Source organism: Gossypium hirsutum, chromosome D02 (assembly GCF_007990345.1).
Source record: "Gossypium hirsutum isolate 1008001.06 chromosome D02, Gossypium_hirsutum_v2.1, whole genome shotgun sequence".
Classification (NCBI taxonomy): Eukaryota; Viridiplantae; Streptophyta; class Magnoliopsida; order Malvales; family Malvaceae; genus Gossypium; species Gossypium hirsutum.
Genome location: NC_053438.1, coordinates 23,979,590 through 24,004,066, shown reverse-complemented (window position 1 = coordinate 24,004,066; position 24,477 = coordinate 23,979,590). Strand labels below are relative to the sequence as shown.

Sequence of the window (24,477 nt, the reverse complement as noted above, 5' to 3'; positions counted from 1 at the left end):
TTTTCGAACCTCTCAGGGCAGTCTCAAATAAAATGTTCATATGAACCACATTTGAAACACGCCCCGTCTTTCATCTTACACTTCCCAAAATGTCGCCATCCACACTAATGACAATCGAGCTTATTTCCATTAACACTGTCTACGCTCGCAAAAGACATAGCTTGAGGTTTTGAACTCACATGTTGTTTACCTCTATCTCTACTGGAATATCCCACTAAAGCTGTCGAAAGGTTATGATGTTCTTTCAACTTCTTCGATGACGACTGATATGACTTTCTCGATGATCTCTTTCTAAAATCTCGAGCTTCACAATAAGCTTTTCCCTTTTCTTTTCTAAGCTCTTCAGCCTTATGTGTTCAGTCAACTAAAACAATGAATTCTTTCAATTCAAGTATCCCGACTAACAACTTTATGTCTTCATTTAACCCGTCTTCAAACCATTTACACATGGCAACTTCGGTTGGTATACATTTTCGGGCATACTTGCTCAGTTAAACAAATTCACTCTCATATCCAAACACTATCATTTGACCTTGTTTAAGCTCAAGAAACTCTTTGCGTTTCTGGTCAAGAAATCTCTGACTTATGTACTTTTTTTGAAACTCGGTTTGGAAAAATCCCCAGCCAACTCGCTCTCCCGGTACCACTAATACCAAAGTGTTCCACCACTGATAAGTTGAATCCTTCAATAGGGAAATGGCACATTTTACACATTCTACCGGTGTATAAGACAATTCATCAAAAACCCTGATTGTGTTCTCTAACAAAAACCCAACTTTCTTCGGATCATCTTCAGCTATAACTCTAAATTCTTCAGTCTCATATTTACGAATTTTATCAACTGACGGCTTACTAACTTGCATTGGTTCTAAACCCTGACAAACTATGGGGATAGGTTGGGGAATAGGTGGGGGTAAAGGTCATTGAATCATCGGGTTTGTTCGTACAAAATCGGTAAACCATTCGTTCATCATATGGAAGAAGGCTTCCTTAGCCTCTTCTTCTTGACCCTGAGATACAGGCTTAGTGCCACTTGGCGCTGCTCCGTGAATGGAGGCTTGCGCGTTACTTTCAACTTTATCAGAGTCAGCTCAGTTGGATGTCATTTCTATATGAAAGCATAATTCAAACATACCAAATTGTTCATTCTTGACCATTTCAACACCAACCATCAAAGCATTAAAATGCTAAAAGTTCATCAACCATAATACCACATTTACAAGCCAAACATAATGAAAATCTCATCAAGCACAATACACATATACATGCCATTATAACCATGATCAAAACATCAAAATCTAATGAAATAGTCGCTGGATAGTGTGATAGGTCTTTGACGAGCTTCCAAACTGATCGAGCTTCTGATAATCTATAAAACATAGAAAAGAAAAATGATATAAGCATATAATTCTTAGTAAGTTCATAATTGATGAACAAAGCTTACCATTTCAAGGCATAATCATAAAATAGACTTGATAAATCCATCACAAGCTTGGTACAAGCCTAAGCATCACCAACAACACAAGTTAGTGCTTAATCACATAACTTAGCAAAATTCATCACATGGTAAGGTAAATTTCATAATCATAATACATATGAATTCATACTTTTCATAACATGGCTATACACACTTTGATCATCAATACTTCATACCTTTCCATAAATTCATAGTGTAATCAATCGGAACCATTATCGGTTCATCCCTTTACATGCCCGTTGAACCACTTAGAATAATATCGGATACATGGGAAGCTCACCCAAAGTGTGCTAACATATGGTCAAAACCATTCTTTTCGAAACATAGCTACACGATGTTGCTCACACAAGCTGACGAGTAGCCGCAACAACTACCGGAACTCAGCCATCGGTTAGGACATTCAGGACTAACACCCAAAACATGGTAACCCTAATGACATGTCATTTGTATCCTATATATTTCTAAAGTTCAAACGGGGTTCGATAGTGTTTGTAACGTCGTTTGATTTTCTGTCGAAGCATAATATGATAAATAACATAATACATTTAAATCAAATACATTAAAATGCTATTTAAACATACGAACTTACCTCGATCTCAAAAATGACGAAATAAGATCGACTAGTCAAATACTTTATCTTTCTCTCAATCTAGATTTATACGAGGCTTAACTTGATATGCAAGCTTGAGAATTGACCGAATGCTTCAAGCCCTAGCTATGGCTTTCTTTCCTTCAAATTTCAATGTTGAGTTCTCTTTTTGGAAGATGATACATTGATTGTAGTTAATTTAATTTATCAATAATAATTAAAGTACTTATTTAACCTTTTTATTAACCTTTAAAATCAAATATCCGTAAAAATCCACTAGCAACTAATATGGTCTTGTTACAACATAAATCCCTCAACCGTTTAATTTCATAGTCATTTGATACCTTTAACTTATAGAACTCTAATTTTACATCTTTTACGATTTAGTTCTTTTTACCAAATTAAGAATGCAAACGATAAAATTTCTTAACGAAATTTTTTATACGACTTTGCTAATATTTTGTAGACTCTAAAATAATAATAAAATAAATAGTTTCACGTCAGATTTGTGGTCCCGAAACTACTATTTTGATTTCACTTAAAATGAGTTGTTACAATTAAATTAAATTTAATATTAAATTTATTAAAATAATATTATTTTGGAATAGTTAATCTTATATCAAATTCTCTGGTAGAGTCTCAGTAGGAGTGTAATTCTTCTACTGCAATGCCACTAAAGACCCACCACCGTCGACCATTTTTCGACCACCAAAATGCAGTCGTCGTAGCCATTGACACCCCGAGTTGGTTTAATTTTTACCGATCCGAGCCAGTGATGGCCCGACCATTTTGACCAGTTTTTGGGTCTTGATCTCGATTTTGGGCTCCCGAGATCAATTTTCGATCTCATCTCTAATTTTCAAGTTCAATTACCCATTGAGCCAGTTGCTTGACTTGAAAATTAATTTCCAAAAGTATCATATTAATTTTAATTAATTTGATTAATTTAATTTTACTTTATCAAAATTAATTTTCCCAAAAATCACTTAGATTTTCCAAATTAAATTTTCAAGAAAATTCTTTAATCAAATTCTCTAGTTAAAAATTTCTTATGACCGTCAAATTTAATTCCAAATAGAATAAATCGACTCAATTAAATTATTTTCAAAGTCATAGAGTTTTCTTCTGATTCAAATGCAGTTCGATTGAGCTTTTGTTGAGCTAGCAGAGGGACTAATCAGACATATACAATTAGGCTTTAGTGATTGCAATTATGTCTAGAAGCATCATTCTAATAATTCGCAATTACTTAATCATGGAGTCAATCCACAAGAAGTATCATGATTGAAAACTTATTATTGTATACTCTTTATGAAAGCAACTCATCCAACTACTTTGTCTAATGTCCTCGCCATGAGTGTGTTACCCTCATATGATATTTTTAATTCTTTTAAGTTAAATTTGTTCACTCAATACAATCCTATTTTATCTCAATGTCACAATTATGTCTTTTTAATGATTAAAATGATCACTGTTAACAAATGATTGCGATAAATTGCTTGTTCGAGAACAAGCAACCCGTAGCCACATTCTATATTTATCAATACACACAATGCCAATGAGTGGATATTGTTAACTCTTTAATTAAGCTATGAATTCCACTATTTCTAGTAAACCCATGCCATGCACAAGTCATGTACCCAACATACTTGCTATCAGCTCGATCATCTTTAGAGCATAAGCCTCCACTTATATCAAAACACGTGAGTTACATATACATGGTCAGTGACTAACTCAGGATTTAGGTAAATCACACCATGAATGTCACAAGTGAATTAATTCACAAATGGATTAATAATTAATTCATCTTGAGTCTAGTCCAATGTATCATTCTGCCAATGAATACATTTATATCTCTACCCGTGGAGTCAACTACTCTGATAGCTAAGACTAGTCATCTTCTCAATTGGAATTGTAGACGACATAATAATCCTTTTAAGTATTTGAATCAAATGCTCACTTTGATTTTTTACGAGATTACAGATTTGTTTAGATTATCTACTAAAGTAAGTTGACTTTTTTGTAATGTGAATGTTCTTACAATGGCACTTATCATCAACTTGAACTTAGACAATCAATGCACTATTATTTTCTTTTCACAATTTCGTAATGTATACAAAATATAAAACACAAAAATGTAAAATACATAACAGTGAAATGTGAAATTTATTTATTCATCGTTACATTCATAGAAAAAAATTACATGTTTACTACAATATAGGCACATTTCCCAACAATCTCCCACTTTCCCTAGTGAAGTAAATGTGTCATGTTTTGCATTCTTATATCTTCAATGTTTTTGTTAAAACTCTTAGTTACAAGAGTCTTAGTAAACAGATCCGTAAGGTTATCTTCAAAAGCTACTTTCACCATATCTATAATTCATTCGGCTACTGCCTCTCGTATCAAGTGAAACTTTCCATCAATGTGTTTCGTCCTCTTGTGACTTCTCATTTCCTTGGTATTAGCTATTGCAGAACTATTATCACAATACAGTGTTTGTAATAGCCCGATTTTAGGCCTAGTCAGAACAGTGGTTTTGGGACCACAAATTTGACGAGGATAAAATTTATTTTTATTATATTTTTATGGTCTACAATTTCACAAAAATGACTTCATGAAAATTTCGTTCGAAAATTTCGACATTTGGGCACTCAATTTAGTTAAAAGGACTAAATTGCAAAAAGTGCAAAAGTTGAGATCACATGCTAGAGGTGTCCAATTGTTATGAAATTTTAAATTTGAGGTCCCTATATGGTAATTATACCATTTTTAAGTTGGTGGACAAAAATGGACATGGTTAGGTATGTTTCGAAAGTTTTTCATTAAGGGCATTTTGGTCATTTAGTTACTAAAATGAATTAAAAACAAAATTAAAAGCCAATTTTTGTCCATCTTCAACCCCTAGGCTGAAAATTGCATGGAGAAACCATGGGTAGGGTTTTTCAAGCTTCCAAGCTCGATTGTAAGTCTGTTCTAGCCCCATTTTAATGATTTTTACGTTTTTAAAATCCTCTAACAAGATTTACCTATTTTTACCATTATTTTGAACTAGGGTTTGTGTTTAAAAATTTACCCATGAATAATATGCATGTATTTTGATGTTTTATGGAAGAATATGAATGTTTGAAGTGTAATGAACGTCTTTCACTAAGTGATTTTCGATGAACTAAAAGGATTAATTTGTAAAAGTTATAAAATATGTCACAAGTGTGTAAATAATTGAGAATTGTGGACTACTATAGTTATGAAAATGGTTCGGCTAGGCCTAAAATGCAAGGAAATTGAATAAAAATTATTTTATGAGCCTAGGGGCAAAATTGTAATTTTGTGAAACTTTAGGGGAAAAATGTAATTTTTCCAAAGTGTAATTTTTGGACTAAATTGAATAGTGTGTTAAGTAAGTTAAATGTGTTATTATAAATCAATAAAGACGAGAAATTGACTTTGATCAGTGAAAAAGAAAAGTGAGAAATTTCCCGGTTGAACCTCCAAAATAGAAAATATACGAATGAAGTGGCAATAATGATCACATGTGTGGCATGGGCTGTGTGCAGGCCACTATGTGAAAGATATAGTAATGGTATGTGTAGGCTACTACGTGTACCAGGTACCATTGATTATAAAGGTGGTTGCTGTGTGCTGATTCCACCGGGTATCATTGATTATAAAGGTGGTTGCTGTGTGCTGGTTCCACTGGGTACTATTGAATATGAAGGTGGTTGTTATGTGCTGATTCCACCGAGTATCATTGACTATAAGGGTGATGCTATGTGCGATCCACCGTGTATCTTTCGAAGTGTTCAGCGGGAAATTGGCCAAGTGAAAATACATGAGATCATGTAACGACTAAGTGTAATTGAATATGACTATGTGATGAATGAGTGCAGGTATAAGTGTGAAAATTTATGAACAATGTGCTCGATATTTGATCAAACCATCGGTAAGATGCAATGGAGTAAGTGAAATTATGAAAGAGTAAATTTAGCAACAAAATAGTTTTGGACAGCAGCAGTTGTATGACTTTGAAAAATCACCAAAAATGATGGAAATTGAATTAGAGAGTGAATAAGATATGAAATTAAATATGAATGAGTTTATTTTCACATAAAAGAGAAAGAGCAACCAAACGAGTTTTATATTGTGAGACATTTGAATTTTAGTGAGACATGGCTAGAATGATTTTGGAATCCCCTGTTCTGACTTTGGAAAATCATTAAAAATTGTAAAAAAAAATAATTATGGGATAAAATTTATATGTTTAAAATCTTGAATGAGTTTATTTTCAAAACAAACAAATGAGAACATTATCCGAATTTTGTACTATGAAATAATTAATTTTTAGTGAAGAAAGGTCAAAACTGTCGAGTAGTGAAATAGGGGAACTTTAAAGAATAAACTGTACTTATTGGCTAAGCAAAAAATTTTGAAAATTTTATGGTAAGAATATATATGAGTTTAGTTTCGATTAAAATTAACAGATCTTAATTTGGAGCTCGGTAGCTCGAGATATAAATAAATAAGTGACTTTGACTCAAACAGACAGTTTGAATTTACATACAGGAAAATAGTGAAAGTATGGATAATGTTGTTTAAGTATGTTCTACACATTAAGGATGTGGAATGGAGAGGAGGAGGAGGAAAATTGGGAAATATATGAATTATTTGTGTATAATTGGTAATATTCTCGATTATAATTGATAAACGATGAAATAAAAATGATGCTTATATTTGCGTATTATTGGTCATGATTTAAGCTCATGTGGGAAAATAAAGTTTCATAGTATGTGTGTATGGTATATTTGGAATATGATTTAGCTTAAAGTAATGTCATGAATGGTTTATGGATTAACACATGTTGGTAAGTTTGATACATTAATAAATTTTGTGCTCATCCATGCTCATAATGCTTATGCTATATGTTTATTTGGTTAACATATTTCATGTATATGCTTAGGCTTTGACCAAGTTGTGGTTGGATTATGCGATGTTAAACTTATAAGTTATGCATTGAAATGGTAAGTGCCTAAATGGAAATATGCTTGTGATCATGGCAGGGCTGGTAAGGTTTAAATTATGTAATCTCTAGTGAAATGGTTTATCATGTGGTTAGTTCCAAAAAGAATTATGCTTAAATGCACTAGCTTGCGACTATGGTTGAACGATATGTTTATGTCTTGTGTGATATGCATAGGAAACGAGTGTAGAAAGGTAATGAAATAGTAAGTTCATATTTGAAGTGAAAAATGACAAAAAAAAAGGGATGACGAGTTGAATTGATGTTGTTATTTAAGATAAAGTGATAATTTCATTGCAAAATTGAGAATTTCATAAATGTGTTAATGAATGGTATAATCAAAAAATGTTGAATTAAATGGTAAATACGTATTATTATTGAACTTACTAATATTGAATTGTACGTGAATTAAATGGAAATTGCTGGTGATATGATTTGAATTGTGAGCATGAGAAATTGTGAACTGAATGAAATGAAAATGAAGCATTGAATTGCATGGGTATGTATCGGGTCTTGTAGGCCCTATTTATTATGAATATAATATTTTGAGGATATATTGTGAAGAATTATAAAAGCATGAAAAAAATTTGAAAATTTTAATTTAGATGAAACTTTATAATACAATTAAATACGTTTACAAGCGTTTGTGTTCTGGTAATGCCTCATACCCTATTCTGGTGTCGAAAACGGGTAGGGGGTGTTATAGTGTTATAGCTTTTTCCATACTAAGAATGACTTCAAGATCTGTTAAAAACTTTTGAAGCCATATTGCTTCTTTTGTTACCTCAAAAGCAGCCACATAATTAGCCTCCATAGTAGAGTCAGCAGTGCAAGTTTATTTTACTGTTCTTCATACGATGGCTTTATGGCCTAGGATGGATACATTTCTCGATATCGATTTTCTCAAATCTTTACAAGTTTAGAAGTCTGAGTCTATGTATCCAATAGGAGTAAGGTTCTCCCCAGAATGTAGAAGCATATAATCCCTAGTTCTTTTAAGATACCTTAATATATGCTTTACATCTTGTCAATGCTTAAGACCAGGATTCGTCTGATATCGACTAACCATTCTTACTACGAAACAGATATCTGGATGTGTGCAAAGTTTTACATACATAAGGTTTCCAACTGCCGAAGCTTATGGAACCTTAGTCATATGCTCTCGTTCTTCTGTTGTCTTAGGACAATCATCTAAAGAAATATGAAAATCTAATACGGTTGGCTGAGCGTCTGGCTTCGTATCGGTCATTGCAAAACATTCTAGTACCTTATCGATGTATGAAGCTTGTGCTAGAGCTATAGTTTTATTCTTTAAATCCCTAAGGATTCGAACTCCAATAATATAACTAGATTCAACCAAGTCCTTCATGCTAAACTGTTAAGCTAACAACAATTCAACCAATGACAATTCTCTTACACTGTTTCCGATAAGTAGAATATCATCGACATACAAAATGAGGATGACCATATTTTTTCTTTTATACGCTTATCATCACAAGATTCATCAGTATTTTGCTCAAACCTAAAATCCTTCACCATTTGATAAAATATTTTATTCCATGAGTGGGACACCTGCTTAAGTCCATAAATGGATCTTAACAGTTTGCAAAATTTATCCTTATTGTCTTTGATAACATAGCCAGTAGGTTGAACCATATAAATGGTTTCATTAAGATAGCCATTCAAGAATGTTGTCTTGACATCTATTTTTTAGATCTCGTAATTGAGAGCAACGACAATGGATAAGAGTATGCGAATAAACTTGAGTACGGCTATCAGAGAGGTCTCATCGTAATCAATGCCCTTTGTTAAGGTAAAATACATAGATATGGATCTAGGCTTTGAGATGCCCTTTGTTAAGGTAAGATTTGCAACCTTACATACTAGGCTGTTAAGGAGCAGCTCGGTTTAGCTGGGTAAAGTAAGTATGGTAAAGTCTTATTTAGAGATTCTTGATGTTCAAAGTGAAAGAAAATGAGTTAAGTGTACAGATCTTGATGAGTTCCCATGTTTTGTCAATTTGGGGCTACTAATCTACTCGATAGAAGCCACGATATGGTGTTTAGAGCTGTTAAAGACGCAAGTCAGGTGAGTCCCTAAGCTGACTCCTGCAAATGTAATATGCATGCTAGAGCCTTCTGTGAAAATGAGCTAAAAATGTATAACGCGATGGTTCTTGGAAGAATGTATGTTTGATGAACTTGTATGAATGATTAGTATGAATATGATCTCTGTGGAAAATGGTTAATATGTCTAAATTTTTAAAGTGTGTCTATGTATGTTTTGATGACATGAACAAGTTTGTTGTGAAATATTTTGTCATGAGTAAGTCAGATGTGAATGAGTCTGTCAAGTATGAGTCTACATAAAATGTTTGTGTCTGTATGAATCTCTGAAATAAAAAATCCATGGCACTCTAAAGACCATATAGTGTAAGACTATGAATGGGTTATGACATTATATGGAAAAGATTTAAAGGACAGTTGGGTGAGTGAGGGGCAAACCTCACGACGGTGAGTTTAAGGGAATCCTTATTGTTAAAAACACCAATTTTCGTACAAGTGAGCCTTTTTGGTTGTTTCCATTAAAGGAATAACTTTGTGGAAAATTTATGAAAATGAACACCTTTGTGGTAATCTGTAAGGAGACGCCTTTGTTGCACAATCTAAAGAAGTTCCTTTGTAGCAATTTCTATAAAAGGACGCCTTTGTGGCTATCTCTGAAAATATGTTTTTGTGGCAATCTCTATTAAAAGGAAGCATTTGTAGCAATATCTGTTAAAAGGAAGTCTTTGTGGTGACCTCTGTTAAAAGGATGCCTTTGTGGCAAACTCTATTAAAAGAATGTCTTTGTGGCTACCTCTGTTAAATGGATCCTTTTGTGGCTATCTTAGCCTTATTGCAAACTTTGTTAAAAGGAATGCCTTTGTGGCAAAATTTAAAGAACAGATCTCGTGATGACCATTTGAAGATAATGCCTTTGGGCAGACATGAGTCAAATTTTAATGAATGGTGAACCCCATATTTACAAGGGATGAATAGAAAGGCTAGTGTCACCAGAGTACGTGTCGGGGGAAAGAAATGAGTTAAAAGTAAGTATAGAGAGTGCACTAAAGTCAAGAAGATCTGAGCAAATTTTGAGTTTAAGTATTGGGGGTAATCTACCCCACTCAAAGAAATTGATAAGACTAGTAAGTATGGAAAAATATGTTAAGGTTGATAATAAGGTAAGAATTAAAAAATGGTATAGAAAGTAGAGAGATGTTAAGTATAGTACGTTCAAGAGTAGGGAAAATGATTCTCAGAAAGAAAGATGGTAGCCTCAGTATTGTACCTGTCAAAGAAGGAAGAAAGGTCAAGAAATACCTAAAAGATGCGCAAAATAACATATGCAACGTGGAATGAATGAAAAAAGTATTCTAAGGTTTAGCTCACTAATTTCTTACGAACTTATAAAAGTTTTTTCTATTTTCAGATCTGTAAAGGAATGTGTCGAGAGACGATGCCAAGTGTAACAGCCCATTTTCAGTGAAATTGGAACAGTGGTTTTGGGACCACAAATCTGATTCCATAAGAAAAATTATTTTAAAATTATTTTATGGTCTACCATATGATAGGAATACCGTATAATTTTGTTAAGAAAATCTTACTGATTACATGTTTAATTAGATGGATAGGACCAAATTGCATAAAATGCAAAAGTTGAATTCTAGTAGCTAAAGGGATCAAATAACTATGGAATTCAAAATTGAAGGTCCTTATATGGTAAATAGACCATTAAAAGGATTTAGTAGATAAGTATGATGATTCATCCATGGAAATTTAAGAAAAGAAAAGGACTAAATTGGAAAGTAAATAAACAAAAGATGATAAATAATATAAATATCTAATATCATCATTTTATATCATCTTTCCCAATTAAAAGACATGGAAACCCTAGTTTTTGGGTGTTGAGTTCAAGCAATTTGTTTTGGCTCAATTAGGAATGAATTCTTGTCTCAATTTTAGTAATTTTTATGTTTTCGAGATCGTAAAAGCTTAATTTAGCTATCTCGAGGATTAATTTGTAAAATTATCAAAGTAATAGGGTTTTTCATGGATGAATATACATGAATTATGAAATTTATGGTAGAAAACAAAATGTTGTTGATAGATAAACAACTTTTGTAAAGTGAATTTTTATGAAATTGTGATTTAGGAACTAAATTGTGAAGATGTAAAATTCATGGAAAAATTTTGAATTTTATGAAATACATGGGATGTTAATGTTACATGTAAAAATCGGTTAGGCTTGGAATAAGGATTAAATTACATGAATTTTATTTTCTAAGCCTAGAGACGAAATCGTCATTAATTAAAAGTATAGGGGCAAAATGGTAATTTTTCATAAGATGTGAATTGAATTGGATTGAATATGAATTGTATTAAATTGAGTTAAATTTACTCGTATAGATCCGGATAGACAAAACACGGAATTAGATCGAGGAAAGGAGAAAGTGTCGGATTAATAGACAACAAATCAACGAACACTTTTCAAGGTAAGTTCGTGTAACTAAATTGTGTCTATTTATATGTTTGAATTGGATGTTGTATATGTGAATTGTATAAATGTCATATGTATGAAATTGATCACATATCCGATAATACCTGATGAGTAATAAATCTCGTTTGCATAAATGAGATTCGATGGATACGGGGTTCCTAAATTGGTTGTGGTCCTGCATCTATTGCGGACACACCACAGCTTGAAAGAGCATCCCGTTATTAGCTCTCATGAGCATCTCAATATTTGGCCCTCTCGAGCTTCCTGTTATATGGTTCTTACGAGCTTCTCGTTAATAGCTCTTCAGAGCATCCCGATTTGGTTGTGATTCTGCATGTGTTGTAGACACATCATAGCTCTTATGAGTGTCCTGTTATATGGCTCTTTAGAGCTTCCCGATTAAAGGCTCTTTTTGAGCTTCCTGATTAATGGCTCCCCGAAGCTTCCCGATATGGCTCGCTTAAACTTCCCGATTTATGGCTATCTAGAGCTTCCCGATTAATGGCTCTTCGAAGCTAACTGTTATTGGCTCACATGAGCTTCCCAATTATGGCTCTTATGAGCTTCCCGATATACAACCCGGATAAGCTTCCCGTTAATGGCTCTCTAGAGCTTCCTGTTATATGGCTCGAGAGAGGGCTTCCCGATTATGTGCTCAAATGAGTACCCTCGAATATAATTGCCTAATTTCAGATTTGTACACTTCATGTGTATTACCCTTGTATCCATTGAGATTTTAAATAATTTAACGGGTAAAGTTTCGATTTGAGATGATATGAATTCAAGATGAATTACTATGAGAAATACTTGAAGTACAAAGATATGATATGTAAATGTTCACGGACACTTGAAGTGATAAATACATGTATGTGGAAATTGAATATTGATGAGCTCATTCATGTTTCTTAAAATTTATGTGAATTACATAACTAACATGCTTGATGAGGATATGTGTTAAGTAATTGGCCAAATTGTTTTGAGCATGTTTATTTGCTTACCTTAAATGTGAATTAATTGGTAAGTTAAATTCAATGTTGTACGAACTTACTAAGCTTAAATGCTTACTCTGTTTTATTTCTCCTTTTTATAGTATTAGAAGCTCATAAAGGTTGGAAGTTGGTCGGAGGTACATCACACTATCCATCGGCCTAATTCGGTATAAATAGTAAAATACTTTTGGTTATAATGGCATGTATAGGTTAATTAGCCAATGTTGGCACATACATGGTTGGTTGTAACTAGCCATTTGATATGGCTTGTGATTGACATATTTTGATGTATATATGTGTGTCTTTATCTAGTTAATGTGTATGGTAAAATGATTGAATTTGAAGTGAGAATGGATTATGCATATGACTATTTGATCAAATAGGTAAGTAAGTAAGTTTGTATACTTAGTTATATGAGGTAATATGATATGTTTAAGACATGCATTTGGATTATTTTGGTTGCTTGGTTATGGCTTATATATGTGTTATTTGATGTGTTTAGGTTGAAGCTAAAAAGGGGTGAGAAATATGGCTAGGAAATGGCCTTATTTTGTCCGCACGGGCAGAGACACGGGCATGTGTCTCAGCCATGTATGACATACGGCCTAGCACATGGGTGTGTATCTTGGCTGTGTGTCCCCTACATGTTAAAATTTTCAAAATAGAATGCTCAGAATTGATCACACGGCTTGGCACACGGGCGTGTGGCTTGGCCGTGTGACCTAAGTCAAAATGCTCCCAAATTTGGACACGACCGTGTGCCCTATTTCGAATGCCCACACGGCCTGACCACACGGACATGTGTCCCCTACACCTAGAAAAAATTTTGAAATTTCACGAAAAATTCTCTGAGTACCTGGTTTAGTATCGACTTGTTTCTAATGTATGTTTGGGCCTCGAGGGCCCATATAAGAGACTTTATGAATAATATCTGACATGAATGTTAAATAATATGAAATGTCTATATTTGATCTGTTTATTCCGGTAATGTTCCGTAACTCTGTTCCAACGACGGATACGAGTTAGGGGTGTTACACCAGGGCTACGCCAAGGAAGTGGCGCGCTAGGCTGTTATGCATACAGAGGAAAACAAGTGGCGTGTCAAAGTCTGTGCATAATTCATTTAAGTAGAAATTCAATATGTACATAGTAGATTGAGAGAGAAAGTAGGAAAGTCTAAAATTTAATTGAGTTGTAAATGTAACTATACAATATGCGCCATAAGAGATTCTATTATACTCATAGATAGACGTTTACATCAATGAATGATAAAGAAAAAGTTTTAAGTTACATCTGTAAGAAAGATGTAACAGCTGAGATTTGGATCTGGTAGATCAAGTCGGGTCAAGGGCATTACAGTGTAGAGGTCCGACGATCGGGCCGAGTGATGGGTGTTACATGAACCAAGTCAGTGAGCACCCCAAAATTTCTTCCAAACTTCTACCGATACTTGAGAACCCTTTTACCAATACATGGGAACCCTTTTACTGATACAATTCTAGTTGTATCGATACTTGGTTGAGTTCTACCAGTAGAAGCAAGTCAGAGAGCATCCCAAGGCAAACATTAGACTTCTATAGATACTTAGGGGGTCTTCTATTGATACAAGTAAGTTGGTAAGCAATTTTTTATCTCCCCTGCACCTTCTACTGATACAACTATCGCTACAAGTTTGAACCCTTGAAACCCTTAGGCTTCTAACGATATAAGCGGACTTCTACCAATACTTGTGGCTCCAACGGTCATAATTTTCAAGACTTCTATCGGCACAAGTTCACTTATATCAATACAAGTCCTATGCAGTCTGCAATTAATGCCCAAATTGATTGCAACAACGACTCTAATTCACTCCAAACTCTCCAAACGACTCCAAGGTTGTTAAAAGGTTTAAATATAAGTCAATAGCTCCACATTGAAGATAAGAAATAAGCTTGTAAAGTCAATTGCATAAAATTTCAATCTTTTTATTGGTATTCTCTTTGTTATTCATAAACACACTTTAGTAACCATATTTCTTATTCTTTTCAAGTATTGTATTGTCATTGAGTGAGTTTCATCATGGTAATATCTTCTTTTGAGATGTGTCTTTAATCATTGTTCTTATTTATCATCTTTGTAAGGGATTGCTTAAGGTTTTTGGATAGAAAATCGTAAGGGAAGTGACTCTATCTTACCTAGTGAAAACATTGTCATTGAATAGTTCAAATATAGTGAATTTAGGAAATCCGTACTTAGGGTAACCAAGGTTAGTAGAGGTAGACAATTGAAGCCAAACCATTATAAATTCTTGAGTTCCCTTTAATAGCTATTTTTCTCTAAAGTTTTTAAAAATACCAATTCACCTCCTCTTGGTGATTATCAAGGTTAACACTTTCTCTTTTTCATTTTATTTTTTAAATGTTTATAATTATATTTAAAATTATTATTTAAATCATAATATTTAATTATTCTCATTAAACACAAATTAAAATTTTAGTTTTTTATTTATTATTTTCATTAAATACCCATTAAAATTTTACTTTTTTTATGTAAATTTAAACTTTTAGTGCATTAAAAATTCAATTTTTTATTCAATATTAAACTTTTATTTCTATTGAATTTTCCATTACTTTGTTTTTATTAATTTTTTTATCTAGGTTATATTTCTAACTTTTCTTCTAATTTTGTTAAATGTTAATATTAATTGCATGATGCTTAATGTATTAGTACTTTCATCTAAGTAAAAATAGATAAATTTACAAATATATATATATTTAAATGAAATAACAAAAAAAAAATTAAGTACTTTTCAAAATATAGCCAAACTTCTCTATAACAACATTTAACGAACTAATTTTTTATGTTTTATTTTAACTTCTATATCAACTTTTCACTTATAACAATTATGAAGCACGTTCTTATTAAATTAGTTCTTTCAAACAGTAGGTTGTTGAAAATAAGAAAAAATTTAGCTATTTTATATAGCCAGTCCTATTGATTATAATTTATTAAATAAAAATTATCTTAATTAAAATATTATTTTAGTAAAATGTTTAAATTTCACATGAAAAATTTATTAATAATAATCTTCAATGAGTGAAATTTTTTATATCAATTCAATAAACTATTAAGTTTGCTAATTAAATATTCTACTATAAATTTGGACAACCATAAACTTGTAAATTAATTACTTGAATTTAATAGCTCATGATAAATTAATTAATTTAATTTGACAATTCATATCAATTAAAAAAACCAGTTAGATTTATGAGATTCAGAATTGATAATGTGAAAGACTATAAAATAAAAAAAATGCTTAAATGCAATAATGTATGCACTTGCTATATGTCTTTTAATTTTGTTTATTTGATTCTCACTTTTTTTAACATAATTTTACTTTCTTTATTTGATGAAAATTCGATATATGAATTTAAGGGTGAGCAAAACTCGGTTTGATTCGAAAAACTCGATAAAAATTCAAATTTTGAATTAAATAGTTCGAGTTGATCGAGTTATTCGAATCAACTCGAATAAAAAATCAAAATTTTCGGTTTAACTCGAATGTGAATTACACAATTTGAGTTATCTGAAAATCCAAATAAGAAAAATGTAAAACAATATTGTTTTGATAAATGTTTACCTATCAGCTTTACTTATGTAGTTAAATAATCTTGTACTTCTCCTACTATTTAAATAATCAATCTATATAAATGTAATATTGGGTATAAATAATATGATTCTAAATAATCAGTCTATATCAATCTATATAAATCCAAATAACCCGACTTGAAATTTTTTGAGTTGATTCGAAAAATTTTCAAATTGAGTTTGGTTGTTAAAATAGGATTCATCAATTTGACTAACTCGAAATTTTTTGACTCAATTCGACTCGACTCGATCGAATACTCACTCCTATATGAATTCTATTGTAGGTTTATAACAATTATTTCTCGATAACAATTTATTATTATAGGTATATAACAACTACTTTTTTTATAATAAGTAAAATCACGATTAATTAATTAAAAATAAAATAGTTATATATTTATATATATCAAATTAATAAAAATTAAATCCTGCATTGCGAATTCCTAATTTTAATATAAAACAAAAGAGAATGAATTTGATAAAAAGAAAGGAACGTGATTTTTCTTTCCATAATAACCAATAAGATCGGAGCATTTTGATCATCTCGGCTTCTTCAGTTCTCACTATTGCAGTAGAAGAAAAAGTGGGATTTATTATAATTAAAATTTTAATTCATGAATTTTAACGGCAGCTGAGTTGTAACGTGTGAGTTTATGCTTTGTCTCTTCTGAAAGGCATCCCAATCATACGGAAAATTACAGAAATGGAAGGCCATCCTTTCAACTGTAACACTTTCTTTTTTCAGCTGAATTTGGACATAACCGATAAGAAAAGGTAAAATAGACCGTTAGTCACTAAACTATAGATAAATTTTCATTTTGGTCACTTAACTAAAAAAGTTATAATTTGGTCATTGAACTATTTGAACTATTAAAATTGATGTTATATGGTTTTTTTATTTGCACTATCTGCATCAATCGAAAGCTCTCTCCCCCTTTCTCTTCTACAATTTAGTTTTTTTATGAAACAACTTTAGACATCACGAATCTGCGAACCAAAATTCAAATAATTTTTTCTCTAATCTTCAACATTGATCATCAGATCAACTCAAATAAAATGTATGTTCTTCTACTCGTCGATGGGTATTGATCTATTCTACTGATCATCGAATAGTCACTTGGAGCTCATGGCGGAACTTCAAAAAAAAAAACTTTACAGCCTCATGACTTAAATAAAATTTTTTTGAATAGTTCAATGACTTAAACTAAAATTTTTGAATAGTTAAGTGAACACATTGTTACTTTTTTAGTTAAATGATCAAAATAAAAATTTACCTATAATTTAGTGACTTATGATGCAGTTTACCCATAAGAAAAAAAATTAAAACTAATTGCTTATTATACGTTAAAAAAACCAACGGCCTAGATTTTATTGATGGAGACTTCCACATAAATTAATCAATTAATAAATAAGGGATTGGCGCTACTGCTAATCAATTGTGTTATGCTTTGCCTTCTGTTTAAACCAAACTTTGCCTGAAGGGAAAAATGGAACTGAGCTGAGAGAATTTTGAGGGGCTGAATCTTGCTTGGACTGGCAAAGATGCTGGGTTCGTTGAGTCTTCTCGCAGCAACGCCTTTTGCTTTTCGTTCTTTCTCACCTTCATCTAACAACAATCGCTCTTTGGTAATTTTTATTCGAACTTTTCTTCTTCTTCTTCTTCTTCTTCTTCTTGTTTTTACTCAAATTTCTTAAAACTAGACAATTTGCATGACGTTCTACTCCTTCCTTCCATAGCCGTTAAACTTGCTTGTATTTCCAGAGTTCAGGAACTAATCATCAAATTGCTAAACAACTGGCCACTGAATCCGGACGTGGATCCCAAAAATTGCTTCGGCGACATGTATTTCCAGTTTATCGAAGGGTATGATTTCCGTTTTCAATTTCTTTTATGTGCTTGATTTTATTTTTCATGAATGCTAGTCCTAATTAGCCCTTGTGAAGATATTCCTCGCACATTGATGATGGTATTTTGGTGTTATCAAATATAAGTATTTTGGCGGTTGATTACATCATCTCTGCTCAACTTTCCCCTCCAGGTCAGTTATGGTTCTCCAATATCAGCTGTTATGATTGATGATAGTTCAACAATTACAACCTCCGAGGAAAACACGCAAAACATTGGTATCTTGGATATTGATTCTGCCCTCCGACCGTTTAAAGATCACTTTCAATATAGAATTAAGAAATTTGTGGATCAGAAAAATCTCTTTGAAAATTATGAGGGAGGCTTGGAGGAATTTGCAAAAGGTCATTCCAATGCTATTCGCTTCTTAATTTTCTTTTCTCAAAGGCTACTTCAATGATGAAATTGCTTGCTAGGTAGTAAATTCAATATTTTATATGTGAATGTTCAAACGAAATCTGTCTTCTACCCTCTTCTGTAGGTTATTTGAGATTTGGATTTAACAGAGAAGAGGATGGAATTGTCTACCGTGAGTGGGCTCCTGCTGCTCAGTAAGTTTTTGGTTTCTGAAACACAATTTTACTCAAAGTATTTGATTTCTTAGCTAGAGTCTTTTCCTTCATGAAGGGAAGCTCAAGTTGTTGGAGACTTTAACGGATGGGATGGTTCCAACCACAAGATGGAAAAAAATGAATTTGGCGTTTGGAGTATTAAAATTCCGGATTCTGAGGGAAATCCTGCTATTCCTCATAATTCAAGAGTCAAGTTCCGATTCAAGCATGGTGATGGAGTTTGGGTAGACAGAATTCCTGCTTGGATTAAGTATGCCATTGTAGACCCTACCAGATTTGGAGCACCATATGATGGTGTGCATTGGGATCCTCCACCTTCAGAAAGGTGCAATTTCCGCACATTTTATGTGATATATTTTGATACTGATGATATGATACATTAAAAGTAGAAGAAATATATATAGTCAACAACTGTGTCGTGTTTTGGCCAAAAAAAACTACTGTGTGGTCCAGGGTTTTGGACCTAGTTGTATTTGTGTGTGTGTGTTTTAAATCCAGAATTTAGGAACCTTTTATTAAGATAAGTTTGATATTGCTTGAGATTAAAAACTTGCTGCCATATCCACTGCAGTTCCAACAAAGTTGAATTGATGCTGATTTTCTACTTTTAATTTGTGATTGAGAAAATTGTCCTTCTAATGTATTTTTCATTGTTAATGCAGGTATGAATTTAAGTACCCCCGTCCTCCAAAACCTAAAGCCCCAAGAATATATGAAGCGCATGTTGGAATGAGTAGCTCAGAACCACGTATTAATTCATACAGAGAATTTGCTGATGATGTTTTACCCCGTATTCAGGCAAATAACTATAATACCGTACAATTGATGGCTGTAATGGAGCATTCCTACTATGCGTCATTTGGATACCATGTAACGAACTTTTTTTCTGTAAGCAGTAGATCTGGAACTCCTGAGGACCTCAAATATTTAATTGATAAAGCTCACAGCTTAGGTCTACGGGTCTTAATGGATGTTGTTCACAGTCATGCAAGTAACAATGTGACTGATGGACTTAATGGCTTTGATGTTGGCCAAAGTTCCCAGGAATCGTATTTTCACACTGGAGAAAGAGGTTACCACAAGTTATGGGATAGTCGACTGTTCAATTATGGTAATTGGGAAGTCCTTCGCTTCCTTCTTTCAAACTTGAGGTGGTGGCTTGAGGAGTTCAAATTTGATGGGTTTAGGTTTGATGGAGTGACTTCCATGTTGTATCATCACCATGGTATCAACATGCCATTCACAGGGGATTACAATGAGTATTTCAGTGAGGCAACAGATGTTGATGCTGTTGTTTATTTAATGCTGGCCAATTCTCTGATAAATAACATCTTGCCAGATGCGACTGTAATTGCTGAAGATGTTTCTGGTATGCCTGGACTTGGTAGGCCAGTCTCTGAAGGGGGAATTGGGTTTGACTACCGCCTGGCTATGGCCATCCCTGACAAGTGGATTGATTACTTGAAGAATAAGAATGATGAAGAGTGGTCAATGATGGACTTATCCTGTAGCTTGACAAATAGGAGATACACTGAGAAGTGTATATCCTATGCTGAGAGTCACGATCAGGTATAGAAAGTGAGGAATTACTTTTCTGATCAATTTATTTCTAAATTTAGTTAAATAATTTCTTTAGGGAAACTTCTCCTCCTTTGGAATTTGTTTTTCTCACTTTCGAATGATTACAGAAGAGATGAGACATAAAGAAAGCTTGATTAATAAAATGTTTTCTATCCTCTTCCTTTTCTCCTCTATCCCTAAGCAAAGCCCGAGAGGATTTAAATCTTAAATGGTTAATATCATAGCTGATCTCCTGGCCTGAATCTGATACTGTATTTGCACTTCTTAATGTTCCCTTTTCTTTTAATGTTCGTATATTTTGTCATGTTTTGTGCTTCTTGGATATAACTCTTGTTTGGTGCAGTCTATCGTAGGTGACAAGACAATAGCATTTTTCCTAATGGATAAAGAAATGTACTCTGGCATGTCATGTTTAACAGATGCTTCTCCTACCATTGACCGAGGGATTGCACTTCACAAGGTTGGTGCTAGCTCAAATGTTAGAGGCGTCTCTCCTGTTTCCTTTATGTCTCGCCATGTTGATGGAATTACCGCCACCATGAATCTATGTGTGCATGCCTTGTTCTGAAAACCAGAAAATATGGAACTTCAATTATTTTATTCCGCCTTCATATTTTGCGTCTGCATAGATCATTTTCTTTATTCAGTCATTATTTTCATTGCTTCTCTCTCACTCTTAACTTTTTTTCTTTTATTTAAAATTTCCTTTGCAGATGATACATTTTATTACTATGGCATTAGGAGGAGAGGGCTACCTTAATTTTATGGGAAATGAGGTAAGCATTCTGGCTCAACTGTGCATACTGGAGAGTAATCAAGATTTTATTTAGGTGGATATTAGAGAAAATATCATGTCTAGGAAAAGGAGATTTTTCAGTGCTATGATTTTATCAGTATGAACCAATGAATATCTGTGAAGGCCCTTTAAGTCAAAAGGACATGAAAATAATAAAGGGGTGATAGGCTATATCTGCCTAGGGGGCAATTTTCTGATGTAAGGGTTTGTTTTCTCTTTTAACAAATAAGGTTACTAGATATATCTTCTGCTTGTTTGTACAGTTTGGACATCCTGAATGGATTGACTTTCCAAGAGAAGGCAATGGGTGGAGTTATGAAAAGTGCAGAAGGCAGTGGACCCTGGTGGATACCGATCACTTAAGATACAAGGTCAATGGTCATTTTATTAAGAATTTGTTAAAATTTCTATTCTGTATTCCATCCTTGACCCATCCTTGACCCATCTCCTTATCCTTTTCCAGCTAAGATTTGAACATTTTAGCATTAGGGCATAAGCTAGTAAATATGTGCCAACAGACCGATTCAATTTCTTTCTACCTTTTCATTTCAATAACATAATGCTAAGATCCGCATCAAAATCCAAGTTGAAAGGTCAAGAATTTAGTTGAACATGGACCATTGTTTGCAATTTGGTGATCATTTTGGAAATGCTCACCTGCTTTTTTAACTTTGAAGGCATCTGTATAATCTATTTACAGACTGAAATTTCTTTTGTATTAATCATTATTGTATCTTTTTTATGTCTCTCCATTCAGGAGCTATGCAATATTTACATAAAATTTTCCCTTTGCATTTGGTTTTGCAGTTCATGAATGCATTTGATAGAGCTATGAATGCACTTGATGATAAATTTTCATTCCTCTCATCGACAAAACAGATAGTGAGCTGCACTGATGAAGAAAACAAGGTAAATCTACAATGGTAGTTGAGTGGTTAGTGTAAGACCATTGCAGCTGTCGATCTAATTCAGGATGCAAAATACATGCACATATGACAGTCAAAAGTTGTTAACCGTTTTAGGATTGAATTTTTATTTTTAGAATTAATAAATTGTTTATTTATCAATCTTTTATGGCTATCCAAAAACTAAAAGATTGCAATAGCAAGTAAACAAGATTATTGTTTCCTTTTGAGTTTCAAGTACGTATGGTAATAAAATGGAAGGTTTCTTGCTATGTCATCATGCTAGTCTAATTTTTCTTTCTTCATTTTACCTCCAATGGGATAGAGATAATGGCACCATACCCTTGTTTAGTTCTCTGCCGTATAACATTCCATTGCCATGTTTTAACCCCTTCAGTTTTGGCGGATGCATTAATGGTTTCTTGATTTAGGTTATCGTCTTTGAGAGGGGAGATCTCGTTTTCGTGTTCAACTTTCATCCAGAAAATACGTATGATGGGTATGTATGCTTCAAGTTATGAAAATTTGTATTTATTTGTGTTTGTACAAGGAGCCATTTACGGCTAGAAACTGATCTACTTATCTATATATGCTAGAAATAAATTACTTGTACCCTAAAACTCTTCAACTAACTATTGTGTGAAACATGCAGGTACAAAGTGGGGTGTGACTTGCCAGGGAAGTATAGAGTTGCCCTGGATAGTGATGCTTGGGAATTTGGTGGGCATGGAAGAGTAAGGAACTCCTGCTATTGTTGTTATTCTTTCCTTTTGCTATTGCTGAAAGAGTTGTGTTTTTATCTTGGCTTGATTTCTGGCAATTGGGAATTCACAGTACTAATTTCATGAATTTTCGTGGGACTTTAAAACAAAATGTTGATTATTGCCTTGGGTCTGGGACTGGCCTGTCTACCTGGCAACTAATGAAGCAATAGCATCTAAAGCCTCTCTTTGTTAGTCATCTATGAATTGTTTTCTCTCCTGGTAATGCTAAAATTAATCAATCTTGTAGGTGGGTCATGATGTGGACCATTTTACATCCCCAGAAGGGATTCCAGGTGTACCTGAAACTAATTTCAACAACCGCCCTAATTCTTTCAAAGTACTCTCACCAGCTCGCACATGTGTGGTATGATTATCACTTCCTGGGCTTCCTGATTATATTATATCATATCATCCATCACAGACCATGCTTAGCATTGATAGTTGTGTATATTTATTGTTGTGCACTTAGGCTTATTATAGATTTCCAACCTTATATGGTATCATGGACATCGAATCTCCGCCTGTATCTACGGTCAACATGGACTGACAGATTTCTTACAAATTTTCCACAGGTTTATTATAAAGTGGATGAAAGTGTAGAAGAAACTAATGGTATCAATGTAATTAGTGTCAGTGAGACATTAGAAATGGATGCATCAAAGCAGAAGAATGCTGAGGAATCGGCTATCTTGGTAGGTGATATAATCTGTGGCTGTTTATATGGGCCCTGAGCCTAGGAATGAAAACTTGAACTGACAGATTGTTTAAGATTCTCCCCAGGTTGATCATGGAGATAAAGAAAATCCACAAGAAACTAATGACCGTGACACCGCCAGTTTCGATGAGGAATTGCAAAAAGATGGAGCAAAGCAGGAAAGTATTGAAGAACCAGCAGCTTCTGTGCTAGACAAAAAGATTGTGGGAAGTAAGTTAGATGAGCCGGAAGTGGAAGAGATGGAGGACAGAACCCCGGACGACTAAGCTTTTCGGCTCCTGCGCCAACCCTATGCGTAATAAGTGCTGGTTTTTGTTTTGTGAATAATAATAATAATAATAATAATAATAATAATAATAATGTGAGGAATGAGTAAGCAGGGGATTTAGTTTTGTTTGCAGTTTGTAAATTGTATGTAGACAACAACAGTATAGTCTGCTTAATTACTAGTTATTGCATCGAAATTCCCATGTCTGATCATGAGATTTCAACTTCAACGCTATGAGCTGAAATACTTCAATAAAACAAAGGTTAAAATATTAAATAAAATAAATAAATAAAACCCTGCACTTTACTAGTTTATTTATATAAATATGTATACTTTGTATACACTTAACTAAATCCTTAACCAACTTGTAAGTGGCAGACGTATTATAAGTTTAAGGAATTCATTTGTCTTTTTTTCCTCTACTTAAAAAATAGGTAAATTAATTTTTGTATATTAAATTAAAGAATAAATTAATTTTTTTATTAAAATTTTTGTACATTTATAACGCTAACAATTGGTGTAGTGATGGAATAATCAAAAGATCCGGTTTATTTTTTGATTTAATGTACAGAATCAATTTGTCCATATTTTAAGTGAAAGAATAAATGTAATCAGACTTTTAATATAAAAAATTCCCTAATACTTTTAGCCTTGTAAATCTTTTTCACTTTTTAGTTATATCTAAAATAAATCCTTAATCTTTAATTCATACCTACATAAACTTTCATT

The 24,477-nt window shown here is 33.1% G+C and overlaps 1 protein-coding gene across 2 annotated transcripts; it reads left to right on the top strand.

The window, feature by feature from the left end:
• The first annotated feature begins 17,636 nt into the window (after positions 1 to 17,636).
• LOC107910685 (1,4-alpha-glucan-branching enzyme 1, chloroplastic/amyloplastic) lies at positions 17,637 to 23,944 on the top strand. Of its 2 annotated transcripts, none has more exons than XM_016838642.2 (15): positions 17,637 to 17,867; positions 18,004 to 18,105; positions 18,281 to 18,491; positions 18,629 to 18,698; positions 18,775 to 19,044; positions 19,382 to 20,288; positions 20,644 to 20,760; positions 21,014 to 21,076; positions 21,360 to 21,467; positions 21,904 to 22,005; positions 22,433 to 22,500; positions 22,654 to 22,735; positions 23,013 to 23,129; positions 23,338 to 23,457; positions 23,546 to 23,944. In XM_016838642.2, the coding sequence occupies exons 1-15, from the start codon at positions 17,784 to 17,786 to the stop codon at positions 23,744 to 23,746; spliced, it is 2,622 nt and encodes an 873-aa protein (XP_016694131.1). In that variant the 5' UTR covers positions 17,637 to 17,783; the 3' UTR covers positions 23,747 to 23,944. The 2 variants fall into 2 exon arrangements, with proteins under 2 accessions (XP_016694131.1, XP_016694132.1); XM_016838643.2 differs by having other exon boundaries at positions 17,665 to 17,867; positions 23,535 to 23,944.
• The last annotated feature ends 533 nt before the right edge of the window (positions 23,945 to 24,477 follow it).